The sequence below is a fragment of the Dromaius novaehollandiae genome, chromosome 3 (assembly GCF_036370855.1).
Source record: "Dromaius novaehollandiae isolate bDroNov1 chromosome 3, bDroNov1.hap1, whole genome shotgun sequence".
Taxonomy (NCBI): domain Eukaryota; kingdom Metazoa; phylum Chordata; class Aves; order Casuariiformes; family Dromaiidae; genus Dromaius; species Dromaius novaehollandiae.
In genome coordinates, this window is record NC_088100.1 from 3221682 (window position 1) to 3237543 (window position 15862).

The 15862-nt window shown below is 42.0% G+C and overlaps 1 protein-coding gene across 2 annotated transcripts in view; it reads left to right on the forward strand.

The window, feature by feature from the left end:
- The window catches only part of MSRA (methionine sulfoxide reductase A), a 276740-nt gene extending 261217 nt beyond the window's left edge, over positions 1–15523 (forward strand). For both annotated transcript variants that reach the window (XM_026102001.2, XM_064508280.1), the window contains one exon: positions 14549–15523. In XM_026102001.2, the coding sequence (XP_025957786.2) occupies positions 14549–14713 (165 nt within the window). In that variant the 3' untranslated portion in view covers positions 14714–15523. The remainder of the gene's footprint in view (positions 1–14548) is intronic.
- Positions 15524–15862: the final 339 nt, after the last annotated feature.

A 15862-nucleotide genomic window follows, 5' to 3' on the forward strand; every position in this document is an offset into this window, starting at 1 on the left:
TAGCGATACGTTGGAACAGAGAAATGCAACGGCAGCATCTGATGACCACGAAACGCACCCGGGGCTCCGAGTGCCTCGATGTGCTCAGCGCTGCCTGGGGCAAGTGCGCGGGGAGATCATTTGCTCTGTGTTCATCACCCGAAGAGAGACAGCTGTCAAGCTAATTCTTATTTCCTGTTTTGCTCCTGGCCTGTTAACTCTGCCTCCATCCTCCAGGTTTTGTCCGACGAGGGCTGTAAATTCAGCAAAACGGCGTGAAGCAGTGCCAGATTTGGAGGACTAAGGCATCACCCAAAAGACCTTTCCTAGTCCTATTTCTTGTCGGCAGCGAGCACCAGGAAGACCCCATACTCGCTCTGTTTTGCTGTTCATTTCAAACAAGCAGCCTGAGCCAAGACAACCAGATGAGGATGACATCTGGCTATCAAACCGCTGCCAAGTCGCTGCTGTTCTCTAGCTGGCAGGGAGATGATGTGTTGCAAATGCCAGGTTCTCTCTCAAATGTAAAGTGCATTCCCGGCATTTTCTTTGCTTCCTCTCCAGCCCACAGTTTGGAATTTTGTTATACTAATGGCCAAATTCGAACCTCTTTTCCCGCAGCATAAAGGCACTTCATTGATGCTAGTAGGTTTATACGACGAGTGGAATTTGACCCTGAAGGCTAAGATGGGCTAGTATTTTCTAAGCTAGCTGACAAATTAACTTGTTGACTGTGAAGCTCATCTGCTTTCATTCAGACATCCAAGCCTGTTCTGTGGATTATGTTTGTGGTGAGAAATGCTAAGTGCAGGTATGAGAGCAGTTTGTATGTAAACTCGAGCAGGAAGGAGGGGTAGAGCACGGGTGGGTGGATGAGCTAGGCAAGCTCAGGTCTCCTTCACTGCTATTCTTCTGTAATTCTAAGGTGCATCTCTATAACGGGAAATCGCTGTAGTTTGGGAAGGAAATCTACAGCTCATCAAAAGCATGTGGAATTAGAAAATAGCTCTCACTAGGTTCCTTGTAAAATGCTGCTCTTCACGGCGATCAGAAGCTGTTCGACCACAGCAACGCAGGGGAAGCTCAGTCTAAGCTGGTGTGTGAGGGAGCTGAGTCTGTAAGGATTTGCCGTGTTTCCCTATGAAGGTTTTTTGTTTTCCCCCTTCCCCACATGCTTTACTCTCAGCATTTCTGGCAGCTGCCAGAGGGCATAAAACAAATAACTACGCTGGTTTTGCAGCTGGTATTTTTGCCACATGGATTTTTTTCCTCTTCTGGTAAAAGATCTTTGCTGCAGGCATGAGTAACCAGTTTTCAAACTTGTTGTAGAAGGAAAATAATTGTATTAAATAAATATGCATAGGCAAAGCTTGGAGTGTTGAAATAAACTTGCTTTGCAAATGGTGCAGGTCATATTTCTACTTTTCTAGATAGCATCCAAAGTTTGACTTTGTTCTTTCAGTTTGTGGGCTTGTAGGCAGAAGCCATCTGCTTTCGAGGGTACTCACTCAAGAAGAAAAGTGGATATCAATGCTTAAAAAATAACTCAGATCTTTGCAGTTGTCTTTGGTGAAAGAACTCACTATGTAAACTAAGTCTAAATTCCACAATCCGTCCCAAAATCTTCGCTAAAGAGACAGTAGATGGGTAGGGATTACAGAGATTGGATTATTTATCCAATAATAATCTATGGTAAAAGTGAGAAATAAGCATCTGCAGGAATTTTTTACCAAATTCATCTTATTTTGTCATGTGCAACAGAGCTAATAGCTCATCAGTTGTTTAATCTTCCTAGACAGCTTGTGTGAAGCAGATTTCAGAGGAATATATGTCTAGATATGGCCCCAGCAAGGCAATGCAGTGAATGACACTGGGTTTAGCACGTCACCAACTTCTATTTCACTCCAGCTATGCCTGCTTCCCCTAACGCTTTACCACTTTTGTCTGTTTTGGGACATGGGCTGACTCCTGGGCTTCGGTTCTGTTGCCTAAATGCAGGTGTCAAGGTGCCACTGGGGTTGCCCTGGAGAGGCATCTTCTGGCCTTCAGATGCAGCTCTACAGGGGTGGGGGGGTCCCCTCTTTTGTCAAATTTGCCAACTCCATGAGCATGTCTCTGATGCCCTGGGCTGCCTCAGATGGAGTACCACTTTTTCATGTTTGTCGTGAGTTTGTGTTTTTGCAACTGAATTATCTGTGATCCTTTAATCTGTGAGCCCTTAATCTGTGTTTTTAGAAGGGGGATCTGAACCTCCATTGGAGTACACAGGAATCACCGCTGTAGAAATCGAGTGTGTAACTAACAGCATTATTCTGCCTTCTGCTCTAGAATGAGTTGATGTGAGCATCAAAAAAGCAAAACCAGACCTACCTGTATGGAAATTATAAGAACCATGTGTGCTTATTCGATGGTGATTTTATCTGCTGGATCCAGTGTAGATCTCATACAGAGCAAACTCAGACCATAACATTTTTGTTGAGCTTCTTCAAAAATTGCCATCTATCTATACTAGAGTAATAGGTAAGAATGTTCTGAAATAAACTCAGATTTGATCCATAGTTTGTCAAGTATTTGAGGATCTTTGGATTTAATGGCATGTACATATATAGGTACCTAACTTGAATCACATTTGATGCTATGTAACTGCTCAATATTAAACATCTAGTATCTAGCTGTATCAATGCCCTATATATCTTTAGATTCTGTCCTTATCAAAACATCCTGCCATCCTAATACATCTTCCTGTAAAATAATCAGTTACTTGTGGACCTATCATGGCAGTACAGTATTTTCATGTCTGCATTAAAAATAAATTGCTTGACGTCATCCAAGCACTTGAGAGTAAAACTTTTTCATGCAAAGACAGCAAGTAGCTAATTCAGGTTTCCAAAAGCATGTGTACAATTATCCTTAGTAAGAAGCTTAACCAACCTGAAAGCCAATGCTAAACAATCCAGATCTTAGTCTTATTAAGCTTGAGTGTTTACTACCACTTAAAAGCCTATCAAAACCCTAAAGATCTGGGAAAATGAGGTTTTCTGGAAGGCAAGCTTGAAAGTTTACCTCCTTCTTTTCTCAAACAAGAAGGCAATGCCTCTATTTACACGCAGTTTCTGGAGCTCAAACTGAGAGAGTATATCACGGATGCAATGTTTCATGGAACATCCTTTGTTTATTCACACTGTGCCACTTTTAAACTTCAGATGTAAACAACAAAGGCTTCTTTGTATTTCACACTATCTTATACTCACTACCTTCTGAAGTCCAAAGCCAAAACACTGTGGAATTTTACTCTCCTAACACTTTCTTCTGCTTATTGGATGCATTCTTCCAGCCCCTTCTATTTATAGTAGCTGGAAAATGACTTATCTTCTGATTAAAATGTGCTCTGTTCTTTTTCTCTTGACTTCTCAGCGCTTGGTGTGGGATAAAATTGTATTCTCTGGTTACCATTTCAAATATAATTTTAGTGGTAATTATGCATATATTTGATAACAGAAGCAATTTGTCTTCCTGACGGATTGAATTGCTTTAAAGTGGTGGACCTCTCTGTGATCTGTTACGCAGATGAAAATCCAGAAAAATTGCTCCAAATTTTGTCCTACAGAGAGGTCAGTTGTCCCAGGCTGGAAATGCAGCGGCTGTTTGACAACACACGCAATTTAGAAAGTGCACAGTTTCCATTTCAAGCCAGAATGGGAAGTTCTGTTGGAAATTTGGCAAAACTGGAGCTGAACTGATCCATCTGACTGATCCGACACACTGCTGCCCCTGAGAATGTCCCCCTCACTTTTTCACAGTGGGAGAAGACCTCAGCTTTACATTTTATTTGACATGCAGCGGACCAGACTGAGAGTCATGTGCACGTGAATCTCGAGCTCAATCCATCTCCTCTCTGCTTGCCGATGCCTGGGGGAGTGTAGCCAAGGCTCCCTTCTCCTCTTCTCTGTTCATCTCCATGAGAAAGAGAAGGACAGACTCTCCAGGCAGTTTTAGACACTTACTGCATACAGTCCTGCCCTGTATGGGTAGTATAGATGAAATCTTACTTTTCCAGAAAACCTGAATAGCATGGTGTTGATTTTTTCTTCTCCCAGAGACCAGTGGCCTCTTTCCTTCTTGCTATCCCCTTCTGCTATATTTGAGCACAGAAGAGATATCTGATGGATCCATTCATTTGGGTGGAACATTTAACATCCAGCACAAGAGGATTTAATCAGAAACTCAGTTTAGGTGTGTGTGTTCGGGACAGATGATGACGGTTGAAATCCGTGGCCAAGACAGATCGTTTGACTGTAAATTACTAGAAGTTTCAGGTCTGGGTTGGACCCATCTGAGAAGAGTCTTTCCTTGTATAAAAAAATCTGAAATTGAGATTGAGAAAGACTTCAATGGTGACAACATCTAGTTTAGTAGGTGAGTCTACTGGTAAGCATTTTGGGTAAGTGGTTCTCAACTCTAGAATATCCTCCTGTGGCAGTCTGAAAGCTTGGTTGTACTAACAATATCACAAAAAATCCTATTCTGCAGGATACAGGAGCCTACTTCTGTATGGCCAGAGTTTCGCCTGCCTGTGGCCTCTGCTGACCTAGAATCTGTAAGGCATATTGTACGATAATTTTTGTTATATTTGTGTTAACTGTGGCAACTGGAGCCTGCAACTTTGATCAGGTTCCTCGTTGTGCCAAGTGATGCGCACATGCTTGTAGCAGGAAACAGCGAGCGCCCTGCAGAGCTGGAATAAAAATGACAAGCAACGTCAATGCCATTTTAAACAGATGCAGAGAAAGAAACTGGAAGTGCTTGTTTTGCCTAAAGTCATAGGACAGTGTGAGCTGAGCCAGGTGACCGACCTGCTGCTCTAGAACTTAGACTCAGAGTTTTCGCTACAAAGACAACCACCTTTTCTAAAGAGGGTAGACAACACAGTCCACGTAATCTCCCAGGTTTTCAAGGAAGAGATGGGTTAGCATGGTGCATTAATGGTCATGAGAGGCTAATCAGAGAAAGAGAAGTTATTAGAGACATGAAAAGTGGCAGAGATGACAGGTTGCCCAACAATTCCCATTATATGGAACTACTTTCAGGTATTACAATACACCAGTCTTTACAATTTCAGAAGAAAATGTTCATGCTTGGTGTCTGTCTGTTTGAAAGTTTTTTCCCCCCACTTACAGCAGAAGTCATTTCTGGATTTTTTGGGATGACTTTAGGGGAAAGTGAATTGTTTATTCTTGCTAAAAATTCATGCTTTTTTCTTGAGAAGCTGTCATGCCTCTATATTGTGGGAGAAATACTTGATATAAACCAGTGTTGACTCCAGCAAAAAAAAAAAAAATGATGTCAATGTAACATTAGATCTGAACTGAGCCCTTTACCATTCATACTTCTACATTGCAACTCCCCTGAATTAAAAATAATTGGAGTGACTTCCATTTATTACGAAGGATACATACACAGGCAAGTCATGTGTCTTACCTTGTATCACACAGGATGTGCTGCACTTTGCAATGAATCTTGGGCCAGAGGTGACCAAGCTAATGAAAGCGATAAAGTCATGTAATCACAGCATTTGTATATGGCATATTTTGCTCTGTTCAGAGAGAGCGTGGATTTTCCTGGACTTAGCGTTTCACTGCTTTTGGACCTGAGCTGGCTTCTCAACATTGTTCAGGACTGTGCCACGTGGATATACCAGCTCTGGTTCACATGAGCTTGGAAAACTCTGCACTAAGCTTCGTTGCTTCATGTAGAGAAGGAGGTTGATGTTAGTGACCCCATCTCAGTTTGGAGCTGGCCATGTTTCATTTCAGGAATATGAGAGTAATGGATGAGTTATTAGTGAAGAACAGTCTGCTGTCTCAAACCGCGGAATAGATTTTAGCTTTAGTTCACTGAAAGTCAAAACAGGGCATATCTTTTCTTAGCCATCATAAATTATCCATGCAGGATGTACAGTAAAAGGCTGTTTGGCTGCGTTAAAATTGGCTAGACAAACAGAATTTCCATCTCTCTCAATGGCTCCTTCAACACCTAATTAGTTCCCGGATGCTGGTTGAGCAAGATGCCTTTTATCTTTGCTAATGTTATCTTCCTATATCTCCTAAATGCCCCCTGGTGCCGTTCTTTTCTTTCATCTTTCTTCCCTCAAGAGAAGGCAGGGTGGGTGTTGAGAAAGCTCTATTCTGGAGGTCAGGCTTGTAAAGATTGTGGGTCAAGTTGATCCTGCTATACCAATCTGTATCTGGAGCAAGAACTTTGAATCCAGAATTAGACTGATATAAGGAAGCGCAGGATACAACTCTCTTTGCATGCATGTTCATAGGATCAGTTTCCAACAGGAAGAAGTAGAATCACAGACTTTATTTCACTGTCAGTTCGGTTTAGGACGATTTAGGACAGATTCAGTGTTGATTTTTTCCCATTGCTAGAGGGCGCAAAGAAGTCTGTCTACATAAATCTGCCATTTCAGCTGGCATGGCTGATTGTTGTGGGCAACGAGGAAGTGTACTCAGATATAAAATACTGGGAAGTATCAGACTAACTGCACCCCTGATCCCTCGTAGACCCTCTGAGCGTAGCCACTCGGGGCGTCAGATGTGTTAACATCCAGGCTATTGGCCAACTGCGATTTACCTTGGCAGGTCTGATTTGTATCCGAGCCCAGCAATTCTTTTCCCTGTGGTGGGAATGAGTGACCAAACAGCCTCCTTCAAGCTAAGTATTTAGGAGAAAAGCATTTCAGAGAAAGCAGATCTTAAAACCAACAGAACAGACTGTATATACATGCAACTTTCCCCTAAGGCTCATGAAGTGTCTCGCTGGGTTCAATTTACTAGATTCAGATGACGTGCTCTGCTGTGTATGTGGCTTTTTGTTAGCAGGCTCACAGCTCTGTCAAAACCAGTTTTGCAGACTTATACATTAGAATGAAGATTCTTCAGCTGAGCACTTTGCACCATCATCTTTTAAGTACCTATTGTGTTTCTTTCTTATTTGCATTTTCCATGTGCTGCACTGGAAGAATACACTCCTATAAATGATTACAATAGGCCTGTGTAACTGCATTTCTCTTCTTTGACCAGGTTAGGTATGGTCCCTGTAGGATGATTATGTCTTTAGATTTATAATATAGTCACATAGCAGCTTGATTTCTATCGCAACAAATACCAAAGCCAGTCATAAAGTCAGTGGAGCCATTTCTACCCTTAGATGCATATGCCCACACTCACGGAGGACGCTGAATTTGCACCAGCATAATTCGATAGTCCCCAGTTTCAATCATACCTGATTTGCAAGAGGCACACTGCAAAGCGAGGTCTGAGACTAGATAGATTCCCTGCAAGGATATTAATAATGCTTAGAAATTATATAGCACTCCAAAACCCTGTGCAAGCATTAGCTAATTATGTATCATTCCAAAGCCCTGTGCAAACATTAGCTAATCAATTCTTGCAACACCTATCAAATATATCAATATTACCCCATCCGCTGTGCAGAGAAGTAAATGGAAACAGAAGGATGCGAATACCTTGCCCAGGTTCATGCAGCCGCTCTGTATGGTAGTTGGGGTTAGACTTCAGCACTTGCCAATCACCGCGGCCGTGTTTTCCCTGGCAGGATTGCTCTGCCTGCCTGGCTTGCTGTGGAGAAACACATGATGTGATTTCTAAAAGGAGGTCACCTGCATGGATGTGAATGCAGATTTTTACCAGCTAGACAGGATTTCAACCCATTCCAGGGCTCTGCACAGGTCACTGACATCAATTAGATTGGAAAAACCGCATTAGTAAGTGTCATAGGAAAGACTGGGCCCTATCACAGCGGGCTGAATTTTAATATTAGCTAGATATCAGTAGAGTGTTTACCAGTGCAGCACTCCAGCCTACCGAAGGCAGCACAAAGGAAGCTATTTAAAATAATATACTGGTAGGATGTTATACTGCAGAGCAGGCTGTCTTGACTTACTGAAGAAGTATATCTAAGTGACACTTAGCACCTGAAAGACAGAAAATAAAACATTGTTTTTTAATTGCACGTTTAATGCCTCATGCTACCCATTATGTAAGTTCTGCTGGCCCAAAACAGGGGTAGCTGGTCCTCGATACAAGTGAGCCTGTACTGCTGAATTTCTGTTCCCAAATCTGCCAGCAACTAATCCAAAAACTTGGCAAAGTCAGTTAGTTTGTTTTCCAGTAGAAAATACCACAGTAATTATGTATCTACTAGGTACATGTACTCCCATCCTACAGAGGATTGCGTCTGTGCAACAAATTCTTGTAGGCTTTCTCCTGAAATAAAGCAGCTCCTTTAACTCTTGGAAAGAGGAGAACTGAATTTCAGTGTTGCTGCTGATGATACAAAATTTTGAGTAGCCAGTATAGTAAATGGATAGCCCTAGAGATTTTAAGAAGGTGCTTTTTGCTGGAGCACTCGGCATTGTGAGATTGCTTTCCGTACAGTTTTGCATCAAGGATGAATGATGACACAGAAGCACAAGCTGTCGTAGGTGTCAAGACAGTCTGCAGTATTTTCAGCATCGGTGACATTAGAGGGTCCATTGGAAATACAGTAGCTTGGAATAACTCACTAAGACACGAGAGAAGCTGGATCATCGCCGTGGCCTGAGTACAGGCAGTAAGCTTGCTTTTAAAGTGCATATTGAATCAAACACAGGATGATGCTGTTTTTATTAAAAGCCACAAAATGCTTGAAACCAATTAATACTCCACTACTTTACTAATGCCTCTGCTCAGAAAATTAAATGGTTTCATTTAACAAAACCAATTTTAAAGCTTTTTCTGTCAAATTTCTAAGTGGGTTCAGCCCCTCCTCCAAACTTCCAGGAGTGATGCATTTTCAGCTCAGCATATCAAAGTGTAAGTGGCTTCCAATCTATTCCTTAAATTATTTGAAGCTACAAGGGAAACATGCTTTTCATGTAGAGTTCATTCTGAATTCTTAAGGCACTTTACAAATATTAGCTACTTCCACCTGAATATAAACAAGGAGCCAAACACCTTGAATGTGTTGTTGCAACGCTGTACTGTCAAATGATTAAATATTTTGACATCCTTTGGCTCAGTATAATCATCTGGCTACAAAAAGCTGAAGCAGCAATTATTGTCGGTTCAGAGGGCAGTAGCAAATCAAGGTGCAGAAATGTTGCGTGCTAAATGCAGTTGCTCGGGAGTGACTGAAGACCAACCCTTCGGTTAGAGTGGTTTGGCTTCTTCCTTGGCAGTCTACCATATAGTCTCCCTTGCTGAGGACAGCATTTCATATCATCTAGCATAACTGGACATGTGAATTGCTGCCCAGGGAGACAAACTGATTTCATTAACACGCTGACTGCGCTGTGTCCCGGTGACCCAATGCAAGGCCATCGAGTTCCAAAGCAAGAACATCAGTAAGATGTTATGGTCTCTGTTAAATGAGTAGGATGTCCCTTGCTGTCTTTCTAACTGTGTTTGCGTGTCATGGGATCCCCTCACTGTAGTTGAGGCGAAGCTGGTGGCACTGGTTTGAGTGACATATAGCTGTATAACCAACTGATATGGCGTAAAGTGGGAAAGACCAAGCTTTGATTTGCTGCAATCCATTGTGGTTCCAAGCCTGTGCGTCCAAAACCATGTCTCCACTGACAGCGATGCTTGTGCCAGTTGCTGCTCCTAGGCACACACTGTTCATGTGTGCAGCACTGTTGCATGGCCCTACATCCGCAGTGCCCAAGTGGACTGCCCTAGGCGATGCCCAAGTGCACATCTCCAGCCTTGCTTCCACCAGGTGGGAAATTGCTTCTAGCCAATATGTGCTGCATGAGTCCGAATATACAAAGCAAGCCTGCATCAAAAAGAACCCCTCCTGTTCACTAAATCACTAGTATAAGTGCACCCAATATTCCCCTTAGTGTAGCTGAACTCAGTTGCAATCTGTTCTTGAGACAAAGCTGCTGTAAATCTTGAGCTGTCCAAGGAGGACTTGAAACAGGTAAGACCATAGCAGAAAGCTACAAAATTCCTTGTGTCTGTGTTCAGAATGGAGGAATTTGGGAAGTTCCCACACCAGGTCATGATTATGATTTTAAGGAGCTGTCTCAAGTTCAAGCTACAGTAGAAGGGGTCTAGAGCAAATCAGGGAAATGAATAGCAGCAGGTCGGTGGAATTAGGTGGTGTTTGGCTACAGGTTTGGAAAGAACTTGCGTAGGAAATTGCGTGCCGACTGATATGGTGGGTAAGCTGTGCTTTAAATTGGCCCTGCTACCAGAGCAATGAAAGGTGGGCTCCATCTGGACTTATAAAAGCTCCAAGATGGTCCAGCAGAATTATAGACCAGTAAGGCTGACATTTTACACTGCAGATTGATGAAGCTACCAGAAGGTAATAGGCACACGTATGAACACAGCGTTTCAGAGAAGAGTCAATGTGACTTCAGCAGAGGAGACTCATGTCTTGTGAATATAGTTCTTTGAAGAGAACGGGTGGGTAGAGGGGGGAGCCAGCTGCCATGGAATAAGAGGAAATGAATGAATAACTGGTTATAGATAGGAAATAAATGATACAAATAACTGCAGTTTTCACAATGAAGGGACATTACTTACTATCTCTCTTAGAAACCTGTGCTGTTCAATACACTCATAAGAGTTGGAAAAGAGAGTCAGTTGGTAGTGGTGTGCCAAAATCTGCTAATGGTATAGAGTTATTTGAGGTAAGCAAAAGTAGACCTGACTGCAAAAAGTTGCAGAAGAATCTGACAATATCAAATGTCTGGGCAATAAAATAGTTGATGAAATTCCATGTCAATAAAAGTCAAGTACAGACACAATGACAGGGTTTAAATTAGCCCATGAAAGAGGTCCTGGCGTCATTGCAGATGGTTCTTTGAAAACGTCTGCTCAGTGCTCAGCAGAGGGCAGAAAGGCAAGTGGGATGTTAAGAATTGCTAGGGAAGAGATGGAGAATAAAAGAGAAAATGTAAGTACACCACTGAATAAATCCATGGCGATCTTGAATACTGAGTGCAATTCCAGTCACCCCATCTCAATGAAATGGTAAAATAGAACTAGAAAAGATGCAGAAAAGGGTGAGAAGGCTGACCTAAGTTATGAAGTGGGGAGTCTAAACAGCTTAAGCCAGCGAAGCTTGCAAAAGAAATGAATGAGCAGGGTAAAGGTAGAGGTGTAAAATCAGGATTGCTGAGGAAAAAGTGAATAAGGAATTATTTTTCACAACAAAGGAATTAATAAAATGGTCAGGCAACAAGCTTAAAGCAAACAAGAGGAAAAAGATTTCACAGTCCATAATAGATTAAGAAACTTATCAAACAAAATCTTTAGCATGCCAATAGTAAATATAGAATTAAAATGTAGCAGTGCTGAGGATGATCCCCCGGCTGGCTCCATCATATTCCTGCTCCAGCCTCCATCCTGACGTACGGAGATGGCTAAGTCCTCTGTCCTCTTCAGCTAGGCAGGATTTGGCTTCTGGTTTGGTTTGGGCTGCTCTCCAGGAGAACCTGGCAGGTTTTTTGGGGACAGATTATAGTCAGTTAAAGGATCATTGTAATCTTCAAGTAAGATCTCTGGCATAACAAAAGCCGCAGAATTCCCTTGAATTAATTCATCCTATTTGAATTACAGCAGAATATTTGCATGAAAAAGGTCCAATAGTACCTTAAAAAATCCCTGCACTGCGTAGAAGATCTCGAGGGTTAACTGCACTCTCCCTAATTTGGTCCATCCTGTTTCTGCATTCAAAGGCTGCAGGAGCCCTTTTGGCTGCAGCCTCGTAATGGGAGCTCACGTTGGATGGCTCGGGAATTGTGTGACAGCAAGGACTAAAAAGTCTGCTAGAACAGGATTATCATCAAATTATATCTGCCTTGGCGGCAGGAAATCAATCAGAGTGGGCTGATTTACACCTGCCGGAGCCAGCGCATCACGAACTTCATCATCTTTCCCAGTGATGTTTTTATCTTTGCATTGACACAGTCAGTGCGAGGAAAATATTTTCCCGTTTAAAATCAAAACATTCAAGGTAGTGTTTGGCAGAGTGTCGGAGCCTGGGGTTCCTGCTGCTTCTGACAACAGTGCTGGTATCTTTTGCTAATGACCAAAGTGCAATATAATGAGTTGTCTTGGGCTTCTGCTTTATTCAGCTTGCAATGTTTTAATAACCTGCTAGTAATTCTGGAAGGGAGAAATGATGTTTATGCCCTCTTGTGGTATGTTATTGAACAGAATGGATTTTCTAACCGACGAAATTAGGCCAATGATGGAAGAGTCCCAGGTAAAAATCTGTAACAAACACTGTTTTGCACAGTAGAAAAATAACCATCCCCCCAGCAGCATCCCCATGACTCAGACAAGGGGGGAAGCCAGTTTTACATATGTTTACAGCAGCAAGTAAATGACTAATGCCCATGATGACAGAGCTTGTACCATCTTTCTGCAGTGAAGATAATTTAAAAAGTGCTTTTGCTTGCTAGAAATGTTAGAAAGTAAGAGAAATGCTGCTTTCTAAAAGCAGTTGAGTTGATGTCTTTTTGCTTTTGTTGTTACAAACCTGTTGTGATACCTACCTTCATGGGTTTTATTGTCTTCACTCATACATCTGACAGGCAAATAATCTGATTCCCTTGGGACAAAATCCGTCCTGTGGATTAAAAACACTGTTAAGTGATTTTACTTGAGAAAACAAGGCCAGGTTCCTGTGAAATTGCCCGTTTTACCCCTCCGTGTTGAAACACAGGATCTCAGAATGAATTAGCTTGTCAGCATCTTCCTAATCTACACTGAGAATTTAGGTCTCTGATGAGGAACTCGGGAGCTCCACAGACAGATCAGTCTCGGGTTTTGTATGAATCTGTTACTTTTTCCCTGACTGCAGACCGAATACAGCAAAATATATCCCCCAGATAGTGAAATTACCAGAATAAATCAGTTCTCCATCTAGTCCAGCATCTGATCTCTGGCTGTGGTCAGTACTCAGCTGCACTGAAGCAGGATCTAGGAAACCCCGTTCCAGTGATCTCTAGGCTCTTGTCCCAAATAATCACTTTCCAATCTTTAGGTGTTGGCTTATGCCTAGAGGCAAGACAGTGTATTTCCCTTACATGTCATCCTTCTCTCTACCCAACCACCAAGGATGTAGAAGACTGTTGCAAAGAGGAAGGGAATAATTTCCTTTCCACATCCATGATGAGTAGGACAAAAATAGTGGCCTTAAGTGTAAGTAGTAGGTTTGGGCTTTAGGGAAAAAAAGAAGTCTCTAACAGGATGATGAATATTGGAATGGACTACTTGAGAGAACTGGAGGATCTTCATCTCTGGAAATCTTCCAGGAAGAGTCCAACTAATGTCTGCTGGGAGTAATGTGGCTATCGTTAGTCCTCTCGTCATGAAAGATGTTAGCCTAGATGACTCATTACAGGTCCTTCCAGCTCTGTTTTTGTGATTCTATTTGATGTTTTCCTTTTATTTTTTTGTCAGTATGATGAGACAACGCATATTTGTCTGGCAATCTTAAATGCTAACCCTTTGTTCTTACAGTTGATCTTGCTGTCAAGTCTGGCTGATAGCAATGCAATTCTGTTTATGTCCCGTGCTTTACAAGTATACTTTACAACAGTAAACACCTCTAGTCTGACACCATTAAAGTGCTTGTTAGGTTAGCACAGACTTCAGTGAGCACAGGTTATGTCCCCACTAAGATGAGAATTAGATCCAAAACGTTGGTGCTTACCTGTTTCCTTAGGAAAGAAGAAATTTATAGGTAAAATTTTATGGTAAATCATATAAATAAGGAAAGTTTCCTCTGTCAGAAACCTTTGAGGCATTTCAAGTTCATTTAGGGAATTTCAGAAAGAAGTTGAAATGTAATTTAAAATCCCCACCCACATTCCTTCTTCTCCTAGAAGGTGATTATTGCTGTTGGCCGATGGATTGGCAAATCTTCTTTCAGAAATGAGCCATAATTTGCCTTAAAAATACCTTTCTGGTCATGACAGAACTATGCATTTTGAAGAAAGGGATTCCAGTGATTCTGCAGAAAGAGCCCAGAAGTTCTTAATGCCCATTCACATCAGCAGGGCTGAGATTTTGCGCAGAACTACTTGGCATTAGGAAATTTGGAGCTGATAGCACGTATCAAAGCTGAGGCACCCACCAAATGAAGTTCTTAGACCCCTGCAAGGCCGTCAGCCAGGCGAGACCAAAGTGCGTTCTGTTGGCTTTCACATCTGTTTTCCACTTTTGGTGATGGCACCACATCCCTGCCTGAAGTGGTTAATAAAGAGGAGAAAATGAATGTAAGACCACAGCAAATTAAACAAATGGACCTTAAAGCAGGACGCTGCACTGCCTCTTCTCACCCGTGCATACTCTGATCCCCACAGTGTCTCCTGATAAAATAAAGTGAGACTAAAGATAAAGGGCTTTCAGGACTGTGCTGCAACTGCGGTCCAAGTGCTTCGAGACGGCTGTGGTTCCTCCTGAGAGGAAACCTAACGTCATCCATCAGCAGAGAAGCCAACAAACCACTAATGGATTTCCGTGTCGTTTCTTGACAGGTATTGACGGAGGGCGGTTTTGGTACCATCACAACAGAAATCCGGGAGGCTCCGGAGTTCTATTACGCCGAAGATTACCATCAGCAGTACCTCAGCAAGAACCCCGGCGGATACTGCGGGCTCGGGGGCACGGGGCTTTCCTGTCCGATCGGGATCAATAAATAGCCTCTGCTTATGCCACTGCCTCGACGTTGTATTAGGGGCTAAAAAAAAGCCGACAACCCCAAGGGGTGTTAATCGTCCGCCTGCAGAATCAGTCCATAAAGATTTGGGCACCCCGTAGGGGTGGCATTCTGTAATTTGAGCAGCTGGCATTGCTTTGCATTCAAAGACCTTAAAAAGCCAAAGGAGAGTCTGAAATTGCTCCTGTTTACGAATGCAGCTTCTCGCTCTGTGCAGTTCACTGGCTTTCCTTGCAATCTCACAATTTGGAAAGAAAAGCAACTTTTTAAAGTTTGTTGATAAAGAGATGAATTAGGGGGTGGCTGCACCTGCTAACCTCTTTGCATAGCTAATGCTTATAGACATATTTATCATCTTATTTTAATGAATTTGCTTGTGTTATGAGAGCTTTGACTTTTGGAGATAATGTTTGGGATCATCTTAACTATCAAAACTCTATAATTTGATATCGTTAAGAATGGCGAATTTATAAGATCAGTAATTCTCTCACAGTACTGCTTTCACAGCAACATATAAATATCACCTGTAGTGCCTATTTTCTGAAACAATTTTAGTAAAAAAAAAAGGATAAAAATTGTGATGTGATATTTCTTGTTGACAGTTCCAAAAAGTGTATAAACACAGAAAGAATTCAATGTCGTTTCCTACATTGCAATAAATTACAAAAAAAAAAAAAGAAAGAAAAGAAAAGAAAAATGTTGTCAGTGATGTATTCTATGGCTCTAAATATATGTCTGTGTAGATCTGAAAAAAGGATCAAATATTATAAAAGGCTGCAGCCTGCTAATTAAACACTAGGGCTTTTTAATGTGTATTATTGTGCGTGACAGTACAGAGGAGTAGAATTCATATTGGGTGCATTGTAACATAATTATTCCTGTGATTAATTATTTGTACTTCAGTAGCTTGTGGAGCCCCCACCAAGAGCAGAGCTCATTACGGCAGGTGCTGTACAAACATAATACATGGAACGGTCTCTGTCCCAAAGCGTGTACAATCAAAATAGGCAGGACAGTCAGAAAGAGGCTAAACCATGGTCTCCATTTTAATAATGGGGATCTCTGGAAGTGGTGACTAAAAGTTACAGCCAAAGGATACAGGGGATCCTGTCTGGATCTTGGCATCTTCTCC